Genomic DNA, 20167 nt, shown 5'->3' with positions numbered 1-20167 from the left:
AATTCCTTCTGACTTTCTGTAGAGAGAAGAGATCCATATCTCGCGATAGTTCACTCACCTTTAGGCTCTTTGACTGCCTCCTAATCGCATGTGTGTCACAATATATATATATATATATATATATATATATATATATATATATATATATATATATATATATAATATATATATGGGGCGGCACGGTGGCGCAGTGGGTAGCACTGCTGCCTCGCAGTTGGGAGACCTGGGGACCCGGGTTCGCTTCCCGGGTCCTCCCTGCGTGGAGTTTGCATGTTCTCCCCGTGTCTGCGTGGGTTTCCTCCGGGCGCTCCGGTTTCCTCCCACAGTCCAAAGACATGCAGGTTAGGTGGATTGGCGATTCTAAATTGGCCCTAGTGTGTGCTTGGTGTGTGGGTGTGTTTGTGTGTGTCCTGTGGTGGGTTGGCACCCTGCCCGGGATTGTTTCCTGCCTTGTGCCCTGTGTTGGCTGGGATTGGCTCCAGCAGACCCCCGTGACCCTGTGTTCGGATTCAGCGGGTTGAAAATGGATGGATGGATGGATGTATATATATATATATATATATATATATATATATATATATATATATATATATATATATATATGTATGTGTGTGTGTGTGTGTGTGTGTGTGTGTGTGTGTGTGTGTGTGTGGTGGGCTGGCGCCTTGCCCGGGGTTTGTTTCCTGCCTTGTGCCCTGTGTTGGCTGGGATTGGCTTCACCAGACCCCCGTGACCTTGTAGTTAGGGTATAGCGGGTTGGATAATGGATGGATATATACATACATATATCAAGACTGTCAGCAGCTGATGTAAAAAGAGCAGGCCCTCACACCAGGCAAGACTAACACTGTAGCAGAGCTGCAGAGGACTTACCTACTGCGTGCCGGTCACTAATTATTGCCTACAATGGAGCCTTTATTAATAATTAAGATGATGCACAAATCACCTAAGAGTCCACTGTTTTATCCAAATTAGGATTATGTTAAATGGTAGGGGACATTATAGCTAAGGGCTATTTAGGTAACTTGGAAAAAAAAGGTAGCCAACGCAAAAACTTATCATAAACACAAACATTTCTGTTTTTGAGTGAACATTTGGTTTATTAATAGTTATATTCATATCTGCACACAACTTTAAATTTGTAAGCTCAAGAAATAATTTAACACTGTGTGAAGTGAAACAAATAATACAATAGCAAAATAACAATTAAATTATACAACAACATTATAAACACTGTACAACATTATACTGTCTACCAAATATGAAAATGAAGGGTTTTGCTTAAATATTTGGAGTAATATTATTACCACTGGAGGCTACAGGGATCAGCAGTTTTCTGTACTCCAAGGTAAGGTGTCGTTCAATTAACACATTTAGAGGTGTCTTCTGGGTCACAAATCCTTGTCTGTAATTAAAAAAATATTTTATATGCAAATATAGCCACAAATACAGACACACATATTGTATATATTTTGCATCCCAATTTACACTGAAAAGCAGACCAATATCATACATTCTGCTTTTTCATGTATGTAAAAAAAAAAAAAAAAATCTACTTCACTTATTTGCTTGCTCATTTTATGCCACTCTTATGTGGAGGTTTGTGAAGAGGGCATTTTTAAAAAAGGCGATAACATTTAGAGTTCATTGCCTCAGTAAGGCAGAGGATGTAATCAAGAACCACCATTCATTTCTCTCTATTATAAAAAAAAATCTTGGAAGGTGGAAGGGAGACCAGGGAGACGAGATGTGATCTTCTTGGAAGACACTTAAAAGACCCGCGAGATGAAAGAGATTGGCCATGGAGAGTCTTATGGGGACTTTAAACATGAGACTTGGTGCCAAGAGATTGCAATTTGATGTCCCGCGAGAGCCACTTTAACGTCATGCAAGACAAGGCAGTGAGACAACATTTAAAACAAGTTCACGGAAATCTAAGCTTGCAGTTGTTGGAATGCTTTTGGCAGGCAGACATCATGTGCTCCCAGCTCTTAAAATAACAACAAGCAGAATACGCCAGCAGCAGCAGCAGGAAGCCAGACGATGATCTGACTGCTACTCCTTAGCGTGCATGAGACGCGAAGTGGCAAAAGGACAGCCACTGTACAGGCTTTTAAATGATCGACACACAGCATGACAAGCAAACGACGCAGCGAGCCAGCAGCAATAAGACATAAGATGATCCGATAGCATCTCTTTAGCAGCGTTCAGTCGTCCCCCCTTTACAACGCGAGCAGCGTTATACGTCCTGTGAGAAAGAGATGTAACCACGCCTGGGGCTGGAAATAAAGGTCAAGTATTGTTTTTACAAAAGTTTTAAAATAAAAGTGAAAATAATGCAAATGGGCGGCACGGTGGCGCAGTGGTAGCGCTGCTGCCTCGCAGTTAGGAGACCCGGGTTCGCTTCCCGGGTCCACCCTGCGTGGGGTTTGCATGTTCTCCCCGTGTCTGCGTGGGTTTCCTCCGGGCGCTCCGGTTTCCTCCCACAGTCCAAAGACATGCAGGTTAGGTGGATTGGTGATTCTAAATTGGCCCTAGTGTGTGCTTGGTGTGTGGGTGTGTTTGTGTGTGTCCTGCGGTGGGTTGGCACCCTGCCCGGGATTGGTTCCCTGCCTTGTGCCCTGTGTTGGCTGGGATTGGCTCCAGCAGAACCCCGTGACCCTGTGTTCGGATTCAGCGGGTTGGAAAATGGTTGGATGGATGGATAATGCAAATGTATGTAACAATTCCCATGAAAATATAATCTCTTTAAATTCTATAGCCGCTAAACCAAAACTGGGAGAGGGCGAGCGGGGGGGCGGAGCCCCCTAGTAGTTCAAAAGAGGGGGGGGGGCCGAGACACCTAGTAGTTCAAAAGGTTTCTCCCATCATACCCTCTTGCAAATAAATAGTATAGATGTGTAAAGCCTGAAACTCCCGAGATAAAAAGGGCTTTTCCTGATGTAATTAGACTTGAATGACAATTTGTTTTGTGCAGTAACAACTCCTGCATTGTAATTACACAATGTATACATTCACAATTATCCATCCATCCATCCATTATCCAACCTGCTGAATCCGAACACAGGGTCACGGGTGTCTGCTGGAGCCAATCCCAGCCAACACAGGGCACAAGGCAGGAACCAATCCCGGGCAGGGTGCCAACCCACCGCAGGACACACACAAACACACCCACACACCAAGCACACACTAGGGCCAATTTAGAATCGCCAATCCACCTAACCAGCATGTCTTTGGACTGTGGGAGGAAACCGGAGCGCCCGGAGGAAACCCACGCAGACATGGGGAGAACATGCAAACTCCACGCAGGGAGGACCCGGGAAGCGAACCCAGGTCCCCAGATCTCCCAACTGCGAGGCAGCAGTGCTACCCACTGCGCCACCGTGCCGCCCTCCTTCACAATTATAAGTCTGTTAAATGTACTGTGTTACAATTTTTTTCTTTTTGCTTGTCTTTGTTTATGAGGTGGCATACAAACAGGCACTGCACAATTATATATACAACCATCTAAAGTATAGAAATTTAAAATTCACATTGCCAATGTTTGCGTATAGGGACACTCCAACACATTTCAAATATTAGGCAGAAGGGTAAACCAATCCAGAAGATTTGCGCAAGTCTTCTTAGTAGCTTTATAAGAGGGAAATTCTACCACACTTTAAGTGGACTTTGAAGAGCGAAGACAAAGATACAACAACACATCCCTTAGTTCCATTTCATATACTTATCATTATATTTTTTTATCATCATATACTTAGCATTATATTTTCTAAACTTTATGTGCAAGTAAACAAAATTTTGTGGTGATAAAGAGTTCTGAAAGTGAGCTTTGAGACCGACATTCTGTTCACAACATATAAACCACTGAATTGTATGGTCTGAGGCCTAAGGTCTTTGTATAATGTGCTGAAAACCATTTTATCAGACTCATTGCAGTTTTTTTCTTGCCCCAGAATATATTTATAGGCAAGAAACTGATTTTGTTTTTTAAATTTAGTGGAGTTAGTCCTATGACAACATTGTCAACAAAGGGCGGAGTGGTGGCTCTGAGGCTAGAGATCTGCACTGGCAATCGGAAGGTTGCCGGTTCGAATCCCGTAAATGCCAATAGGGACTCTGCTCTGTTGGGCCCTTAAGCAAGGCCCTTAACCTGCAATTGCTGAGCGCTTTGAGTAGTGAGAAAAGCGCTATATAAATGCAAAAAATTATTATTATTAAAATTATTGTCACAACACTATACATACGTTTATGTAAACAGATTCTAACCAAGTAATCAAGCAGAATGGAAACTATAAGCAATGACTTACAATCCTGTAACTGATTTAACACCATTTCCACTGATGCTATGACCTGATGAAATCTACATGCAGTTACGTATGTGTCTGTAAATATTACCTTTTCATTAGGAACTCAAGGTCTTCCCTTTCCACAGTCTTTCTTTTTGCATGGTGTACATACGCGCCAAGGTCGTCAGCCAGACTGTCAAAATATTTCCCTACACTTGAGGAATGAAAGACAAAAAGAGGCAATCAAAAACAAGTTTGGCTATGTTTCTCATTCACTATTGTATTCTATAACAATATATGTCAAACTAAAGTCTAATGTGAGTAATTATTGTATTTATTGGGCCAAAGTCAAATAAGAAGAGCACAGATTAAAATGTGCCAAATCATAAGCAGAAATGTAGATTTGCACATTGTCATTAGAGATACATTAAACGTCACTTCAGGTTTTAAGAACTGTGAAGGATTTGGAGGTACTGGATGCTTATGTACACAATGGGGGGCTACTGGTTGAATCCTGGGTCATCTGGGGAGTCGAGATATAAAGTTATTTATATGAGTAGTGCTGTGCTTTCCCAAGCCACAAAAGGGCAGCGTACTGTAGTCACACAAGTACACTGGGAAGAGGAGCCAGTCTGGTCCTCTAAGTACAACTGCGTGGTGGAGTGTCACTAGGGGCTGCCATCCCCAGACAACTTCAGGACCCTGGGTAGCCGCTGAGGAACCTGGGAGCACTTAAAATGGGTTACCAAGGAAAAAGAAATTAAAATGCAGGGTGATAAGACCACAGCAGTTTTATACAGTGCCTGTGAGCTGTATTTTGTTTTCTTCTTTTGTTGGCCTGCAGAGTGCAGCATCTTTATTTTTCCACTATATGCATTTCTGTCAGACACATACTGAGCACAGAACTTTGAAGGTATATGCATGGAAGACGTGCACAGTAAATCATTCTTAATGCAGCTGCGTTTTTCCAAAGTTACCAAAGTTCAGCAGCTCTAACTCAAAAAAATGGGATTCAACAAAAGTCTGACGCATAGAAATGATTCCACAGACAAAATATCTTCGTTTTTAAAAGTTTAGTTAAAATTCAAAGTAAAATAGTTCACACAAAAAAGAAAATTAAAATAGCAAAAAAAAAAGCAAAATTCTTATTAAGAAAAGTTCAGTTCAAAGTTTAAATCTTGTCACATCTCAAATCGTTACTATTTGCTTAACATTTCTGAACCATTTCAAGACGGTCAAAAAACTCTGCTTATCTAAAAATTATGCTTATCCCCTCTCTGAGTAGAAAATGGGTCTTTTAAGTCCCTATGTACTGGGACCTGTTCTAAACACAACTGAACTTATTATCACACTGTTTCTCAGTTATAGCAAGAAGGTTCTATCTCTTACTAACTTATACGGGGAAAAGACTATACCATTGTCTATGACTATGGAAGAAATTATATTCTATTCAAATTAAGCAAACATTAATATGAGTTTAACTCGAAACTTTAACTTTCTAAGATTGGCTCTTACACTTACCATGTCTGCAAACTGGGATAAGCATCCTTGGACACCTTGGTCCCGGCAAAATGGCTGAAAGTTGACAAAACCACATTTTTTGGAAGGTCAAATTGTTTTTCAATACATCTGCTTTTATTTCTTTCATTTTCAGATTGTGCGGGCTTCCTCACACATGACTTTGAACTGCTAAAAACACAAAAGGCAGAATTGAGCATGTTAAATTGAGTGTTGTTGCTTGTATTAAAAGGTGCAAAAGGCTAGTATACTGTAATGACATAACAGACTTTTTTTTATTAAAAAGTGTTATGTCTACAGAAAACACAAGTTTACATATCTTCATTCTGAATATTTATAAAAATACAGTTGGCCCTTGCGATTTGCAGGTTTACTGTCAATTACACGAAAATAATTTTGCGAATTTTGCAACCTACTGCAGAAAACTGCAGATGACGCACTATGCTAGAAATTGTAAAGAATTTAACTAAAAACATCTAGTAAGTCAGAAATGCATACATTATACATAGCAATAACCATTTTTATTGTTTACTACCACAAATATACACAAGTTTAATATAATGTTATATTTTGCAAAAAGTCACAGTTCACTAAACACTACCAGCCTTTCTTTTTCTCACCAGTTCTGCTTTGTCAGCCCCGCAGGCGCCAAGGGCATAGCCTCCTCCCTCCTGGCCAACTCATCTTCCACCACCTACCCTTCCCCTGATTTGAAAATCTCCTTCTCTCAGTTTCCCTTCTTTGTTCCGTTTATGTCTTTTTTCCTGTACTGACCCTGCTCTCTTTATACTCTGCATTGTTTTCAGCATCCCCTTCACCTCACAAAACGGCCCAAATCATATTCACAGACTTTTACAAACGCAAGGGTTAACTATATATCAAAATGCAAAATAAGGTAGTAAAATATTATAACATAAACAAACTAACTCCACAGATCTCTTTTGCACGAAAGCTCAAATTTCTATTGTGTTCACAAGAATTACTTGTGACAGATTTGAAATTACTTTTACTGTTTTCTTTACCGGAGGTTCCTAGCCTTCTAAGAGCCTTTCCCAGAAGGTTATAAAATTACCAATTTCAAAACACAGGGTATCATTTTAGACTATTCAGGGTCAGTGACTATGAATATGATGTTATATTTGATTCTTTACTAGGGATCTAACTCTCTAGGGACCTCTACCAGAGGATGAAAATGACAAATTTCTATTATAATCATGAACATTTAGACTTGAAACATTTAAATTGAAGCAGGCATCTTAATATTTCAAATATTTGATGTAACTCTTCTTGTTAGTTATGTACTTCTACCTCTTGAAGTAAATCATTACACTTCTGATGAACACCCCCCTAATTAGGGCAGCTTAAGCTATTTCAGACATTTTTACCTTTTAAGGTTTCTGTTGAAGAAAAGAGGCGGCAGACTGGATGAATGGGACGATGGTCTTTTCCTTCCACGTATAAATGCAGGTGTTTTTGCACAAAGCTCTGCTTAAACAGGAACAAAAACAATCACCATCTTTATAAGTGATATACTGATTACAGTAAAATGCACATTTTCCAATGTTTCCACTTTAAGTTTAAGAACATGCAATGATGAAGTTTATTTTTTACTAGCTATATGAAAATAAGAAGAAACATCTGCTGTACCTAAAACTGAATAATTTATAACAGCAGCAACAGTTCTAAAACCATAAAACAGCATGATGAGTGATTTCCTCACATCTTACTTAAACAATTAATAAAAATGACCAAAGCCTTAATTAAATGTGACTTCAGAGAGTCATTACCTTCACTTCCAGTTTCATCCTCCTCATTAATCACTGACTCACTTCTTGAAATTGTGGCCTCTGCTGCTGCAACAGGGATTTCTGAAGATTTTCTATTTTGAAAAGACCCTCGGATCGAAGATACAGTTACATCTTTGGTTTTGATACCATTGTTCACCAGAGACATTGCAGAATCCTCAGCCCTGAATTCATCTTCATCTTCAGAATAAGTAGATGGCAAATTCTTAGTCCGACACCCCTCTGGTAACAAAGTAAACACAGACAATGTGTGCCAGTGCCGGCTCCACACAAGCAGTACCAGGCCTAGGATTGAAATTCATGACTCTGAAGCTGTGAAGCAGCGGTGCTAACCACTGCACCGAAGTTATATGTATCACTTAGAAAATGTTAAATTGAGACCTCCTGTGTTATATAAATGTTACGCATCTAATGGAAAGCTTCCTGTGCCGCTCTACTGGGAAGTATGATGTAAGGCATATCGGGTATGGCTTCATTTAGACTTTTAGGGGCATACAAGGACTCTGTAGAAAGTAACTGACAACAATGCAGAATGCCAGTTAGCACCTACATTTCTGGAGAATACTCCTTGCCTGGCTGAGCTACTTACTTTCTGTGTACCAACATGCAGCTTGCTTTCGGTGTTTCATCTGTGAAGAGCTGTTAATCAAAGATGGTAAGAGATGTCTGCAAAGACTCTGTAGACCAAAAATGCAATTAAAATAAAAATTTAAATTTTAACTACAAGCTAGACTAAATGGAAGTGGACTCTGATCCACGAGGCTGAAGTTACAACATCCTTTAAAACTAGGTATATGATTCTATCTTTGCATTCCTTTGCAGCAGGAAGCTGCCCTAATCTCTTTGGGAGTCAGAAAGCAGATTTTGGCCATGAAAGGTTCTCTACATACAGCCCTGAATTCCCTGAACTAACACAAAAATCCATTCTTCAAAGCCTGTGCCAGTGATTAAGCCTGGACTGAAAAGACTGAAAAGAAGCCTTACTTCAAAAATAGAATTGAATGCACTTAAAATTCCTCTACCAAAAACAGTTGACACTTTTCCTAGGGTCCTTGCCTAACAAAGGCCCACATAGCAAAGACAATGTGTGAACTACACTGTGCACCATAAGGAAAGTTAATTACATGAACTCGGGAGCAACATCCAACTCGGGCATCATGTGTAAAAGTCTGGTTCCTTTAAGTGTACCTGGAGAAATTATAACTCCAAGTTGATGTATAAGCAATTATTAGCATATCTCTAAAGATTTTTTTTTTTTTATTTGGTAGGATAAAAACTCAGTTCTAAACATTATGATTAATACTGAGGTGGGTCTATGTCACACAAAGTGCTGCAATTTTTTTATTAAATGAATGAGAACATATTAATTTGTTATCTGCACTTTTGTATAGGGTGGTCCAGATCTAATTGTGCAACTTTTAATGCAATGCAGGAAAACAATACAAGACAAAAGAATTGCTGTTCGACTGACAACCATCTCCCCGCCATTTTGGAATGCAGGGCAGGTGCTGTCATCTATTGGCAACAAAAAAATTTTTGTGAATTCTCTATATGTAATAAACTTAAGCAGGCGGCATGGTGGTGCAGTGGTAGCGCTGCTGCCTCGCAGTTAGGAAAACCGGGTTCGCTTCCCGGGTCCTCCCTGCGTGGAGTTTGCATGTTCTCCCCGTGTCTCCATGGGTTTCCTCCCACAGTCCAAAGACATGCTGGTTAGGTGAATTGATGATTCTAAATTGGCCCTAGTGTGTGCTTGGTGTGTGGAAGTGTTTTTGTGTGTGTCCTGCAGTGGGTTGGCACCCTGCCCGGGATTGGTTCCTGCCTTGTGCCCTGTGTTGGCTGGGATTGGCTCCAGCAGACCCCCCGTGACCCTGTGTTCGGATTCAGCGGGTTGGAAAATGGATGGATAATAAACTTAAGTTATAGCGTAATAAAAATTGCATAATTAGATCTGGACCACCCTGTAGTTAATTTCCCCCATATAGTTTATTAATATATTTCATTGCTGTGTCATGCAGACTAAAGCTGGACAAGGTCAAAATTTGGTTTACAATACTTACTATATACTACAAAAAGGAAGTAGAAAATGTGTAACATATTGAAAATACCTGGGATTTCACATTGATGTAAATTTATGAACACTCCTTCTTCAAAAGCCTTCATATCTATTGTTTTATGACCTCCAACCTTGTGTCGTATCCCTCTCTTCAGGACAGGTTCCTCCACATTTGGTGTTTTCAAAGACATACTAAAGAAGTGCACATGCAGAAAAAGCAGTAAGAGATGAACACAATCTATGGGGTTTCACTTATATATCCCCAAAAATGTAAAGGTTAAGATAAATTGACAGCTGTAAATTGTGAATGACTGAATATTGGTGTGTATGTGAGTGAGTCCTGCATTGTTCGTTTTATCTGCAGATGTTCAATTGATGATGCTGAAATTCACCTTATCCTATATTGACAATATAAACATGGAGATAAAACAAAGCAAGATATATGTACAAACATAACCGACCTTACTACTGAATTATAGGCCTGTCAAACCTCAAAGTATATCATATACTGCCGTATATTGTTGTGCAGGGTGCACAGGGGGCTTCATGTATGCATTACATATTTGCGTAGCACAGTTCACGTTGGGATACAAGAGCAGACGCTTGCCCATTTCTAATGATATGGTCCACAAGCCCTCAGAGTTCAAAATAACAGCAATAGCACTGAACAGGAAAAGGGTGTTGACATTAAAATATGAAACATAAACAGAAGGAATGTATTGCTGATTGCATCATTACTTAATCTGTATTTATTTATTTGATGGTGTAAGCTACAAAAATCTTAACAAAAAATCATTTTGCCAATAGAGCATATTATTTCCTGTAGCTAGCTCTGCTCATAAGCCTTAATCAGTTCATTTAAAAGTCTCTAGTATTTCACAAATTTGGGAATTACAATTAAATATCCATTCAAATACATGTATAATTGCCCTCACAAAATCTGTCAAAAAAACTCCCCAACAAAAACAGATCATTCTTTCAAGCTTGTTGTCCTTTTCAATGTCATCCAATATATTAAATCCTTTAAACGCTGGCAGATAATTAACTTAAACTTTAATTCTAATCCAAAAATTCAACAGATAAAAAAATGATCAATGAATCCTTCAGAGATCAAATGCTGAGAAGGACATGAAATCGCCCAACTTTCACTCCATTACTGGGTCTCAGATATATGCAACTACGCTGTCATAGCCACTGTGTTAACAATGGACAAAATCTTTACATCCTCTGCCAACAAAGTTTCTTTAACTGCAGTCAGAAAATTGGAAATCTGGAGGTTCAGCATTCACACAAAATCAGGCACTAAAGGTACAACTGGAAGGCTTAATGTCAAATGCACTTTTATAAGACAAGCATTACATTAAAGATATGTAATCCACACCATATCTACACTGTTAAAGATTTGCATATTGATAACATAACTGTATTCTTTGAACAACTGTGCCCCAGTTATACTTTCTCATTAAATCAGTTCTTCAATTACAAGAAAGATAAGACTTTCCTCTTAAAACAATCCTAGATAACTTTCAGAATCTCCCCTCAATATCTGCTGTAGCCATATTATTGTTGTGATCCCAACAGGTCTATATGGAAAAGCAGCCGACAGAATGTTACTGTTTAATGAATAATCTGTTATAATAATTTATAATACACAACTGTAGTCTTATCTTGCTTGAGCCGAGTAATTTTTACCCACCAATTGAAACCTAAAATGGATGTCCTATTAGAAAAATTTGTATTTCATTTATAAGCAGAAATTATTTTTTTTTATTTAAGAGGGGATTAATTAATGTCCTCAAATAAATGGATATGCGGAACTGTTTTTTAACATTTCTGTATATTTCCGCAACTTTAAGCAATTAATTCACATTACAACTTTCTCTTTGTTCCCTAAATGGGTTGAGGAAGCAAAAAAACATTTATATGAATAACATGAACTGCTGTATTCTACTACATCATAGTGTTGGGTGTATTGTTTAAATTATAATGAAACCTTGAGCTCAATAAATCTGTCAAAATAGGAAGGTACAAATGCAATCTTGAAATACAGAATATTCAACTACCTTTCCATTTGAAAGAAAAGACATTATGTACCTGAAATTATTTAATATTTATTATTACCTGAGCCCAGATTTCTCGATGTATAGAGATGGATCAGCTAATGGCGGTGGTTTACTCATCCTTGGTTTATTTATAACCAACGGCTCACTCACAGGCTCTGCAAAGCATAAAATAGAGTTTATTTTAATGTTGATGATGTACTGTGATAAGTCGTCAATATAAAAAATACAATAAAGTTCAAGAAACTGTTATATCACAAATTAAAAATGGCAAAAAATATGGAAATATCCATTAAAAAGCTATTGGAGAGAATGACATTCATTAAAGATTTTTTCTACTGCTATTAACAGTTTATGTTAGTACTCCTAAATTGAAACGTCTTAATTATTGTTATTGTTATAATTCTTATTTATTGCGTTATGGCCCAAATATTTGGCTTAGATTATTTTAACACACAGTCTCACCTGTCTGAATGATCTGTTTCAGTATATATCTGGAAGAAAGATTTTCTGTAGCAACAGACAGGGATGATTCTTCAGAATTAAAAGTCTTCATTTTAGGCCTGGCAAGTGTAGAGGGCAACTTCACAGCACTCTACAAATAGAATCAGGGGAATTAAAATAATTCAATATTTTCAAGTCACAGAAAAAATTTGAATAAAAACTTGCCTTTTCAACCTGCTTCTTCATTTTACTTTTCGAAGCCAGTGCTGGAGACTGGATGTTAACTTCAGACTTTCTCAATTTCTTGTCGCCAATATTATCAGTGTGTGGAGTTTTAAACCTGTAGTGACAAAGTGAAATTGCTGACTGAAAACAAAACTTATCACCTACTCACTAAGACAATCAGCTAATGGCGGTGGACAAACTCAAAGCCTAACTGGTCTGGGATAACCTATAATTCACTTCCAGGCTTTAAATATGAATCCCTTAGATTGGGCCCCATTCTTTTTATATGAACTCTGCATTTGACATATGGCAAGAGAAACATTTAGGTCCATGACCAAGCGTGCATTTCCACAATCCTGTTCTAAGTGCCTACCAGAAACAGCATGTCATTGATACTCTTTGTAGAATTTTTGAACATTCCAATTGCTGGGGTGCAGCTTTTCTATTTTGCTCTTCCTTTATCCTTCTATTTCCAACTCAAGCTATTTGTTAGGTTATGAGGCATCCCTCTTTCTTCTCCACCCTCTTCTCATGCTCTTCTATTCTTTTATAGTTCTTTTTTCTACACAAACATTCCTGCAACATGTGCCATTTTATATAAGGCATATTTTATATTAGGGCACTCTTAAACCATTGTCATCAACAACATTCCTTTTGAATTTGAACAAACCAATAATTGACATATCTAACTTAAATTTACACATTGGACCATCTGGAACTGGCTTTCTGAAGATCTCTCTTCTGTTGTGGTTAGGACTCCCATACAGAGCAAAACTGGTGTGAGGTTTCCTAAAAGGATCATCTGGGCAGGGCCTTAACCTAACCAGTCTGCCCAAGGAGATTCAACCCAAATCCAGCTAGCCTTAAAACTTAACTGCAGGTTTCTATTCTAGCCCAGCAAACTCCACAAAAAGCAAGCTTGCAAAATAACAAGAAAAGTCCCAAAATACAGCAAAAGCCTCACCAGAAGAAGGATAACCATAAATCTCCAACTTGTATAAATAGAGCAAAATAACAAATCTTTATACACATAGACTATTAGAAAGAATAGCAAATTACAAGCAACATGCTCAGAGATTAAAAATATTCAAAAAGGATTTGCCTAAAAGGCAATTTTAAGCAAAAAAGCCCAAATCAAGAATCCTGCAAAGAAAACCGGAGACAGCAGAAAAAGTCGAGAAAAAAATCTAGAAAATCCAACAAATGGCAATATTCACAAAACTCTTTCACAAAGCAAATGCTCTCCTGATTTTAAGTTACTTAGCTCTGGCCTTAAATAGTCATAGAAAGGAGCTCCATCCATAACACACAAGAAATTGAAGCAGAGTTACCATAACTAGATACTCTCAGTGCAGAGGAATTGGATAAACCTCTGACACTCTCAGAATTACTAGACACTATAAGCTCACTTCAGGGTGGGAAAGAAGCAGGCCCTGACGGCTACCCTGCCAAATATTATAAAAAAATTTCAATCAAGTTAACTCCCCTTTATTAGCAACATTTATTGAAGGCGGACGCAATAAAATTCTACCTCAAACTTTTTGCCAAGCACTAATTATTGTCTTTCCTATGAAAAAAACAACTTACTGCAAATGTGCATCATCATATAGACCAATCTCTCTTCTGAATAATGATGTTACGATACTTCCCAACATTTCTAGCTTGAAGTGAGAAAGTGCTTCCTTTGGTAATATCACAAGGCCAAACTGGATTTATTAAACGCAGACACTTAGCTTACAATCCTCGACACCTGTTTAATGTAAAATATTCACCCTTAATTAAAGTCTAACACCCGGTTTGTCGCCCGGCCGGGATGCCCAGGAGGAGCGGAGGAGGGCTTGTGCCTCCTCCAGGACACGAGGGGGCGTCCTCCCTGGTTGCCTTGGGGACCATGGGTACAGAGCTTTGAAGCTCTACCCTGTAGGGGCCTGTGGTCACCGCCAGGGGGCGCCCCGATGCCTTGGGAGCCCTGGACCTCAGTACTTCCGCCACACCTGGAAGTGCTGGGGGGAAGAGGATTGGGGACACCCAGAGGACTTCCGGATGTACCGTCAGACATTCCGCCACACAGGGGTGTGGCTACGGAGCCCCTCAGGATGCACCTGGAGTCCTTCTGGGGTGAATAAAAGGGGCCGCCTCCCTCCAGTCGTGGGCAAGAGTCGAGTGGAAGAGGACGAAGCTTGGTGGAGAGGAGGCGGACCAGAGACCGAGAGAAGGCATTGTGTGTGTGGCCAAGGACTTGAGGGGTGATTGGTGCTGCGGCACTGGGTTTGTGCTCACGATAAGTGTAAATAGTAGTTGTGAATAAACGTGTGTGGTTTAAACATCATGTCTACCTGTCTGTGTCCGGGCTGTTCCCCACACCAGATATCTTATCTCTGGATGCAAAAAAAGCATTCAATATGGTGGAATGGGGCAAACTAATTGACTTCATTTTACTATTAGCTGGTAGACTTATCTTGCTCACCTGGAAGAATCTTAGCCCACCTCTTTTGAGTCAGTGGATAACTGATGATATACACTATTCGAAATTGGAAAACATCAAATTCTCATTTAGTGGATCTGTTGAAAACTTTTTTAAAAACTGACAGGATCTATCAGTAACATTTTAGAATAAGCTTTTCTACTGGGGAAAAGGATTCTCCTCCCTCTTCTACTCTTCCAAGTTTACTCTGGCTGTTGGCCACTCTCTCTTTCTCATAAGTGGGGGATGAATTGAATTTAGTTTTATTAAGTTTTACTTGTTTGTATGGAATATTACTTGGGTTTTATTAAATTTGATTAAAAAAAAGAAATTGAAGCAGAGTTAAAGGAACAATATAATTATGAATGCAACAGAAAAACATAAAACTGCTGAAAAAAATCCAATAAATCATAGAGAACACATACAGTAAAACAACTCCATACATAACATCTGTTCTTTGAAGTGGCTAGGTGTTAGCCAGTGAATTGAAAAAATACAGAAGGAAAAAAGATTGAATGGAGCAGGTTAAAAAAAAGGTTAAAGATTAAATCAGAAAATCAAATCTATCTTTCTACATACCAGAACAGAAATCAAAAGTTCCAAGTCAGAACTCAAGAGACCAAGTTTGTCTGCCTAAAAAATTTAAGGATGATTGCCAAGACTTTCAGAGAATATCCATAAACGTGGACATCGAATTACCTGTGACACCAGCTCATATATTTTATCACAATAATGATGTCACTTGGTGCAACTTCCAGGAAACACTCCTAGCATTCTGTTATTCCACCCAAGCAAAGGGTGTTCAAAATGGCGCCGTTCATTATAAACCCCAACAAGTCAAATTTAAAAATTTTACAGAAAAAATGAATTAACAAATTCACAAGAAATTGGTACTTGTTTCACATCTTTTGGGAATTGCAAATGGTCTCTTTTACCACGCTATATCAGTTTCTTTCATCTCTCCTTTTCCGTGACATCCCTTTCATCTATAATAATAAAAGGCAAAGCCCTCACTGACTGATTCACTCACTCACTGACTGACTGACTCACTCATCACTAATTCTCCAACTTCCCGTGTAGGTGGAAGGCTGAAATTTGGCAGGCTCATTCCTTACAGCTTACTTACAAAAGTTAGGCAGGTTTCATTTCGAAATTCAAAGCGTAACGGTCATAACTGGAACCTCTTTTTTCACAATATACTGTAATGGACGGCAGCTCGATGGCCGTGGGAGGAGGAGTTGAGTGTCACGTCATCACGCCTCCCACGTAATCACGTGAAAAGACTGTGAACGCAGTAGGGACAAATGAAGGAAGAGCCGCAAACAGCGAAGAACAAAAAATTCATTAAACAATTGAGAAGGGAGCGAGTGAAGCATACAAGCATGTTCATAAGGGAAACAAAGCACGGTGTAAAACATAAGTATAAATTAAGTTTATAGAAACGCTCCCGCTGCGGATTGCAATAACGTGAAAAGACTGTGAATGCAGTAGGGACAAATGAAGGAGGAGCCGCAAACAGCGAAGAACAAAAAATTCATTAAACAATTGAGAAGGGAGCGAGTGAAGCATACAAGCATGTTCATAAGGGAAACAAAGCACGGTGTAAAACATAAGTTTAAATTAAGTTTATAGAAACGCTCCCGCTGCGGATTGCAATAACATATTCGCGAGATAAAAGTTTAATGAGAAGACACGAGGTATAAACGAACCACACGCCGTAGCGCAACGTTAGGGGCAACAGTTTCAACCATTCTATGATCTGCTTCTCGCAACTGAAAGACAGCACATGGCGGATGTTAGCCCACTTGCTGACCACAACGTTAGGGGCTTCAACTCTGGCGCTGACAATATTCGATTCTCGAGAGGGGATGCAGTGAGTGTGTATGCCTGATGAGCCCAGAATTAAGGAGAAACACGTGTCGCATACCCTTTGCATTATTTGAAAGTAAACTATTAAAATCATTCTATGATCAGCTTCTGGGAACAGAAAGAGGGCACGTGGCGGATGTAAGGCGACTTCCTGACCAACCACAAGCGTAACCTGGCAGGTAACCATCCATACAGTCAGATTGTGATTCAGAAAACGAATGCCATGAATTTAATTACCACGATCTACATACTGTCAAATAAACGAAACACACGCCGTAGCGGGACAGCTGTGAAAAGCGAAGTTCACAAAAAAACAGATCCTTAACAAATTGTTATTGGTATATTTTCGATCCGTTTAAAAAGGTTTTATTTTCTTCTTAAAAAATTAAAAGCAGTACTTTGCCGCAACGAAGCGCGAGAATTTGGCTATATATATCTGCTTCTCACAATTAAAAGAGGGCACGTGGTGGATTTTAGACGACTTCATGACCAAACATAAGTGTTACCTGCCAGGTAGGGTTACCACTTTTAATACAAAAAAATAAGGGACGCATACTGCAGCGGGTGCCACATCCCAGTGCCAACAGTTTGCAGACTCTACTTAAAAGACCCGCCCTCCTCACTGGACTGTTAAAAAGACCAATCAAACTAACGATGACATCAAGTATTACCCAATCAAAAGTAGGAAAGGAGGCATCTTCATAAAATGCGTGTGGGATGATTTGCATGAGACGCTGCTTTAAAAAAAATGATAAAAAAAATACGGGACAAGTCCCGTCCAGTATTGATTCAAAACGGGACGCGCAATTTCATTCTCAAATACGGGACGATTCCGTATTTTAAAGGACGGGTGGCAACCCTACAGTGCCAGGTAACCACCCATACAATCAGATTGTGATTCAGACTAGGAATGCAATGAATGTAATTACCCCGATCTACATACAAGGCGAAAGTCTTGCAACATTCAAAGATGATGGGTTGGGATAAGTACACCATAGAACATAAAAGAGCTTATGAAGCCTTGAACCGAAAAAAGCAAGATCTCAGAGATCGTAAAAAAAAATAGGAAGTAATGTCGTTTTACTCGCTGTAGATTTTAGTCAAACATTACCAGTTATTTCACGAGGGAGACCAGCAGATGAACTCAACGCGTGTTTAAAATCCATGCTTCTCCCACGCTCGGTTATATGTCGCGTGTTCTCGGGTAGGTGCACCAAAAAATGTATACATTTAAGCATGTAATGGGCAAACAAAAAATGAGGTATACCCGAAGGCACTGCAGTAGTACTTAATGTAACTTTACTTCTTAAATGTTAATGTTTTACTGTTTAATAATTTATACGCTTCTTATATGTTGTTCAAATTCTTTTATCAAAATACCAGTGACAGCGCAATGCACAATAACGTGGAGTGAATACACCATACGCATCCGCCCACGGCCGCCCTGGTGTGCGCAGATAGGAGTTGATTCTACAATAAAATAAAATAAAGATAAAAACCCAGGATTGTTTCCTGCCTTGTGCCCTGTGTTGGCTGGGATTGGCTCCAGCAGACCCCCGTGACCCTGTGTTCGGATTCAGCGGGTTGGAAAATGGATGGATGGATGGATAAAAAGAGTAATACAATCATCACCCATAAAGCGGATAGTAGACGTGACGTTCTATATGTGTACCAGATTTCAAGTCAATAGGTGAAACGGTTTGCAAGCTACAGGTGATTTAAAATCCTGGACAGACAAACGAATAGCCACGGTAGCAAATTACAGAAGAAGACTTTACTGTTTAATAATTTATATTTATATGAAATGTGCTTCTTATATATTACTTCATATTCTCATATGATAATGATGTTAATGTTGTTTATATTGATTTCTATGTTATTGAAACTGCATGTATGTGTGTATATGTGTGTATATATATATATGTGTGTATATATATATATATATATATACTAGCAAAATACCCGCGCTTCGCAGCGGAGAAGTAGTGTGTTAAAGAGGTTATGAAAAAGTAAAGGAAACATTTTAAAAATAACGTAACATGATTGTCAATGTAATTGTGTTGTCATTGTTATGAGTGTTGCTGTCATATATATACATATACACATACACATATCTATATATATATATTGACAGCAACACTCATAACAATGACAACACAATTACATTGACAATCATGTTACGTTATTTTTAAAATGTTTCCTTTACTTTTTCATAACCTCTTTAACACACTACTTCTCCGCTGCGAAGCGCGGGTATTTTGCTATATATATATATATATCTGTATGTGTATATATATATGTGTGTGTATATATATATATAATATATATATATCTATATATATATATATATCTATATATAAATATATGTATGTGTATATATATATGTATGTGTGTGTATATATATATATATATATATATATATATATATATATATATATATATATATATATATATATATCTGTATGTATATATATATATATATATTTGTGTGTATATATATGTTGATATGTGTATATATATATATGTATATATATGTGGATGTGTATATGTATATATATATATGTAGATATGTATATATATGTATATGTATATATATGTTTATATGTGTGTGTGTGTATATTATATATATAAAAGACAGCAACACTCATAACAATGACAACACAATTACATTGACAATCATGTTACGTTATTTTTAAAATGTTTCCTTTTCTTTTTCATAACCTCTTTAACACACTACTTCTCCGCTGCAAAGCGCGGGTATTTTGCTATTTATCTATATATATAAAGGAGAGTTGGGATCCGAGAGACTGTGTTTGTGTGTTTGTGGAGGGATGGAGAGTTAAGGCGGGTGTTGGAGTCACGTGATCATCTCCCCTCCCATTCACCTCATTTCATTCACTTCATTTCGCTCCAAGCTGAGCTCCGCAGCTGGCGCGGTCTTGCTGTTCTTGATTTGCTTTTCACATGGCCAAGTATACGTTGCATGCTCAAGAGTAAGCTCAGCGCACAACTTGGTCGTATTACAACCGGAGGGGCGAACTGACAACATGGTATACAAAGAGATCCTTAACAAATAATTATTGGTATAATTTCCCTCAGTTTATTATTTAAAATTTTAAAGCAGTACTTCGCCGCTGTGAAGCGCGGGTATTTTGCTAGTTATTCAAATATTTCCTGTCTGGACCATTCTGTTCTGTATCTTTCCTCTTTACAAAAGAAACTGTTCTCTCCAAGTACAATAGTTACAAAATTACACTCAGCCTTTTGCTACAAATCCTCTCTATAATTGTATCCTCAAATCTCGGAAATTTAAAAAAAATTAATGACAGAAAACCCAGATGTGCAAAGTTTGCATTGACTCCAGGCTGAAATCGCTGCCAAAGGTATTTTAACTCAGTAAAAGGTCTGAATATTTGTTTTGATGTGATATTTCAGGTTTGTAT

The 20167-nt window shown here is 38.4% G+C and overlaps 1 protein-coding gene across 4 annotated transcripts in view; it reads right to left on the bottom strand.

Moving 5' to 3' along the window:
• Positions 1-1081: 1081 nt before the first annotated feature.
• The window catches only part of LOC114657140 (centromere protein T-like), a 97280-nt gene continuing 78194 nt past the window's right edge, over positions 1082-20167 (bottom strand). The window contains exons 3-11 of one of the 4 annotated variants that reach the window (XM_051932200.1): positions 12392-12506; positions 12188-12317; positions 11784-11880; positions 9715-9854; positions 7592-7831; positions 7190-7289; positions 5808-5975; positions 4396-4500; positions 1082-1405 (exon numbers count right to left, since the gene is read on the bottom strand). In XM_051932200.1, coding sequence (XP_051788160.1) covers positions 1282-1405; positions 4396-4500; positions 5808-5975; positions 7190-7289; positions 7592-7831; positions 9715-9854; positions 11784-11880; positions 12188-12317; positions 12392-12506 — 1219 coding nt within the window. In that variant the 3' untranslated portion in view covers positions 1082-1281. The remainder of the gene's footprint in view (positions 1406-4395; positions 4501-5807; positions 5976-7189; positions 7290-7591; positions 7832-9714; positions 9855-11783; positions 11881-12187; positions 12318-12391; positions 12507-20167) is intronic. The other 3 variants (XM_051932201.1, XM_051932202.1, XM_051932203.1) reach the window with 3 other exon arrangements.

The sequence above is a fragment of the Erpetoichthys calabaricus genome, chromosome 9 (genome assembly GCF_900747795.2).
Source record: "Erpetoichthys calabaricus chromosome 9, fErpCal1.3, whole genome shotgun sequence".
NCBI lineage: Eukaryota > Metazoa > Chordata > Cladistia > Polypteriformes > Polypteridae > Erpetoichthys > Erpetoichthys calabaricus.
This window is presented reverse-complemented; position numbering and strand designations above follow the sequence as displayed.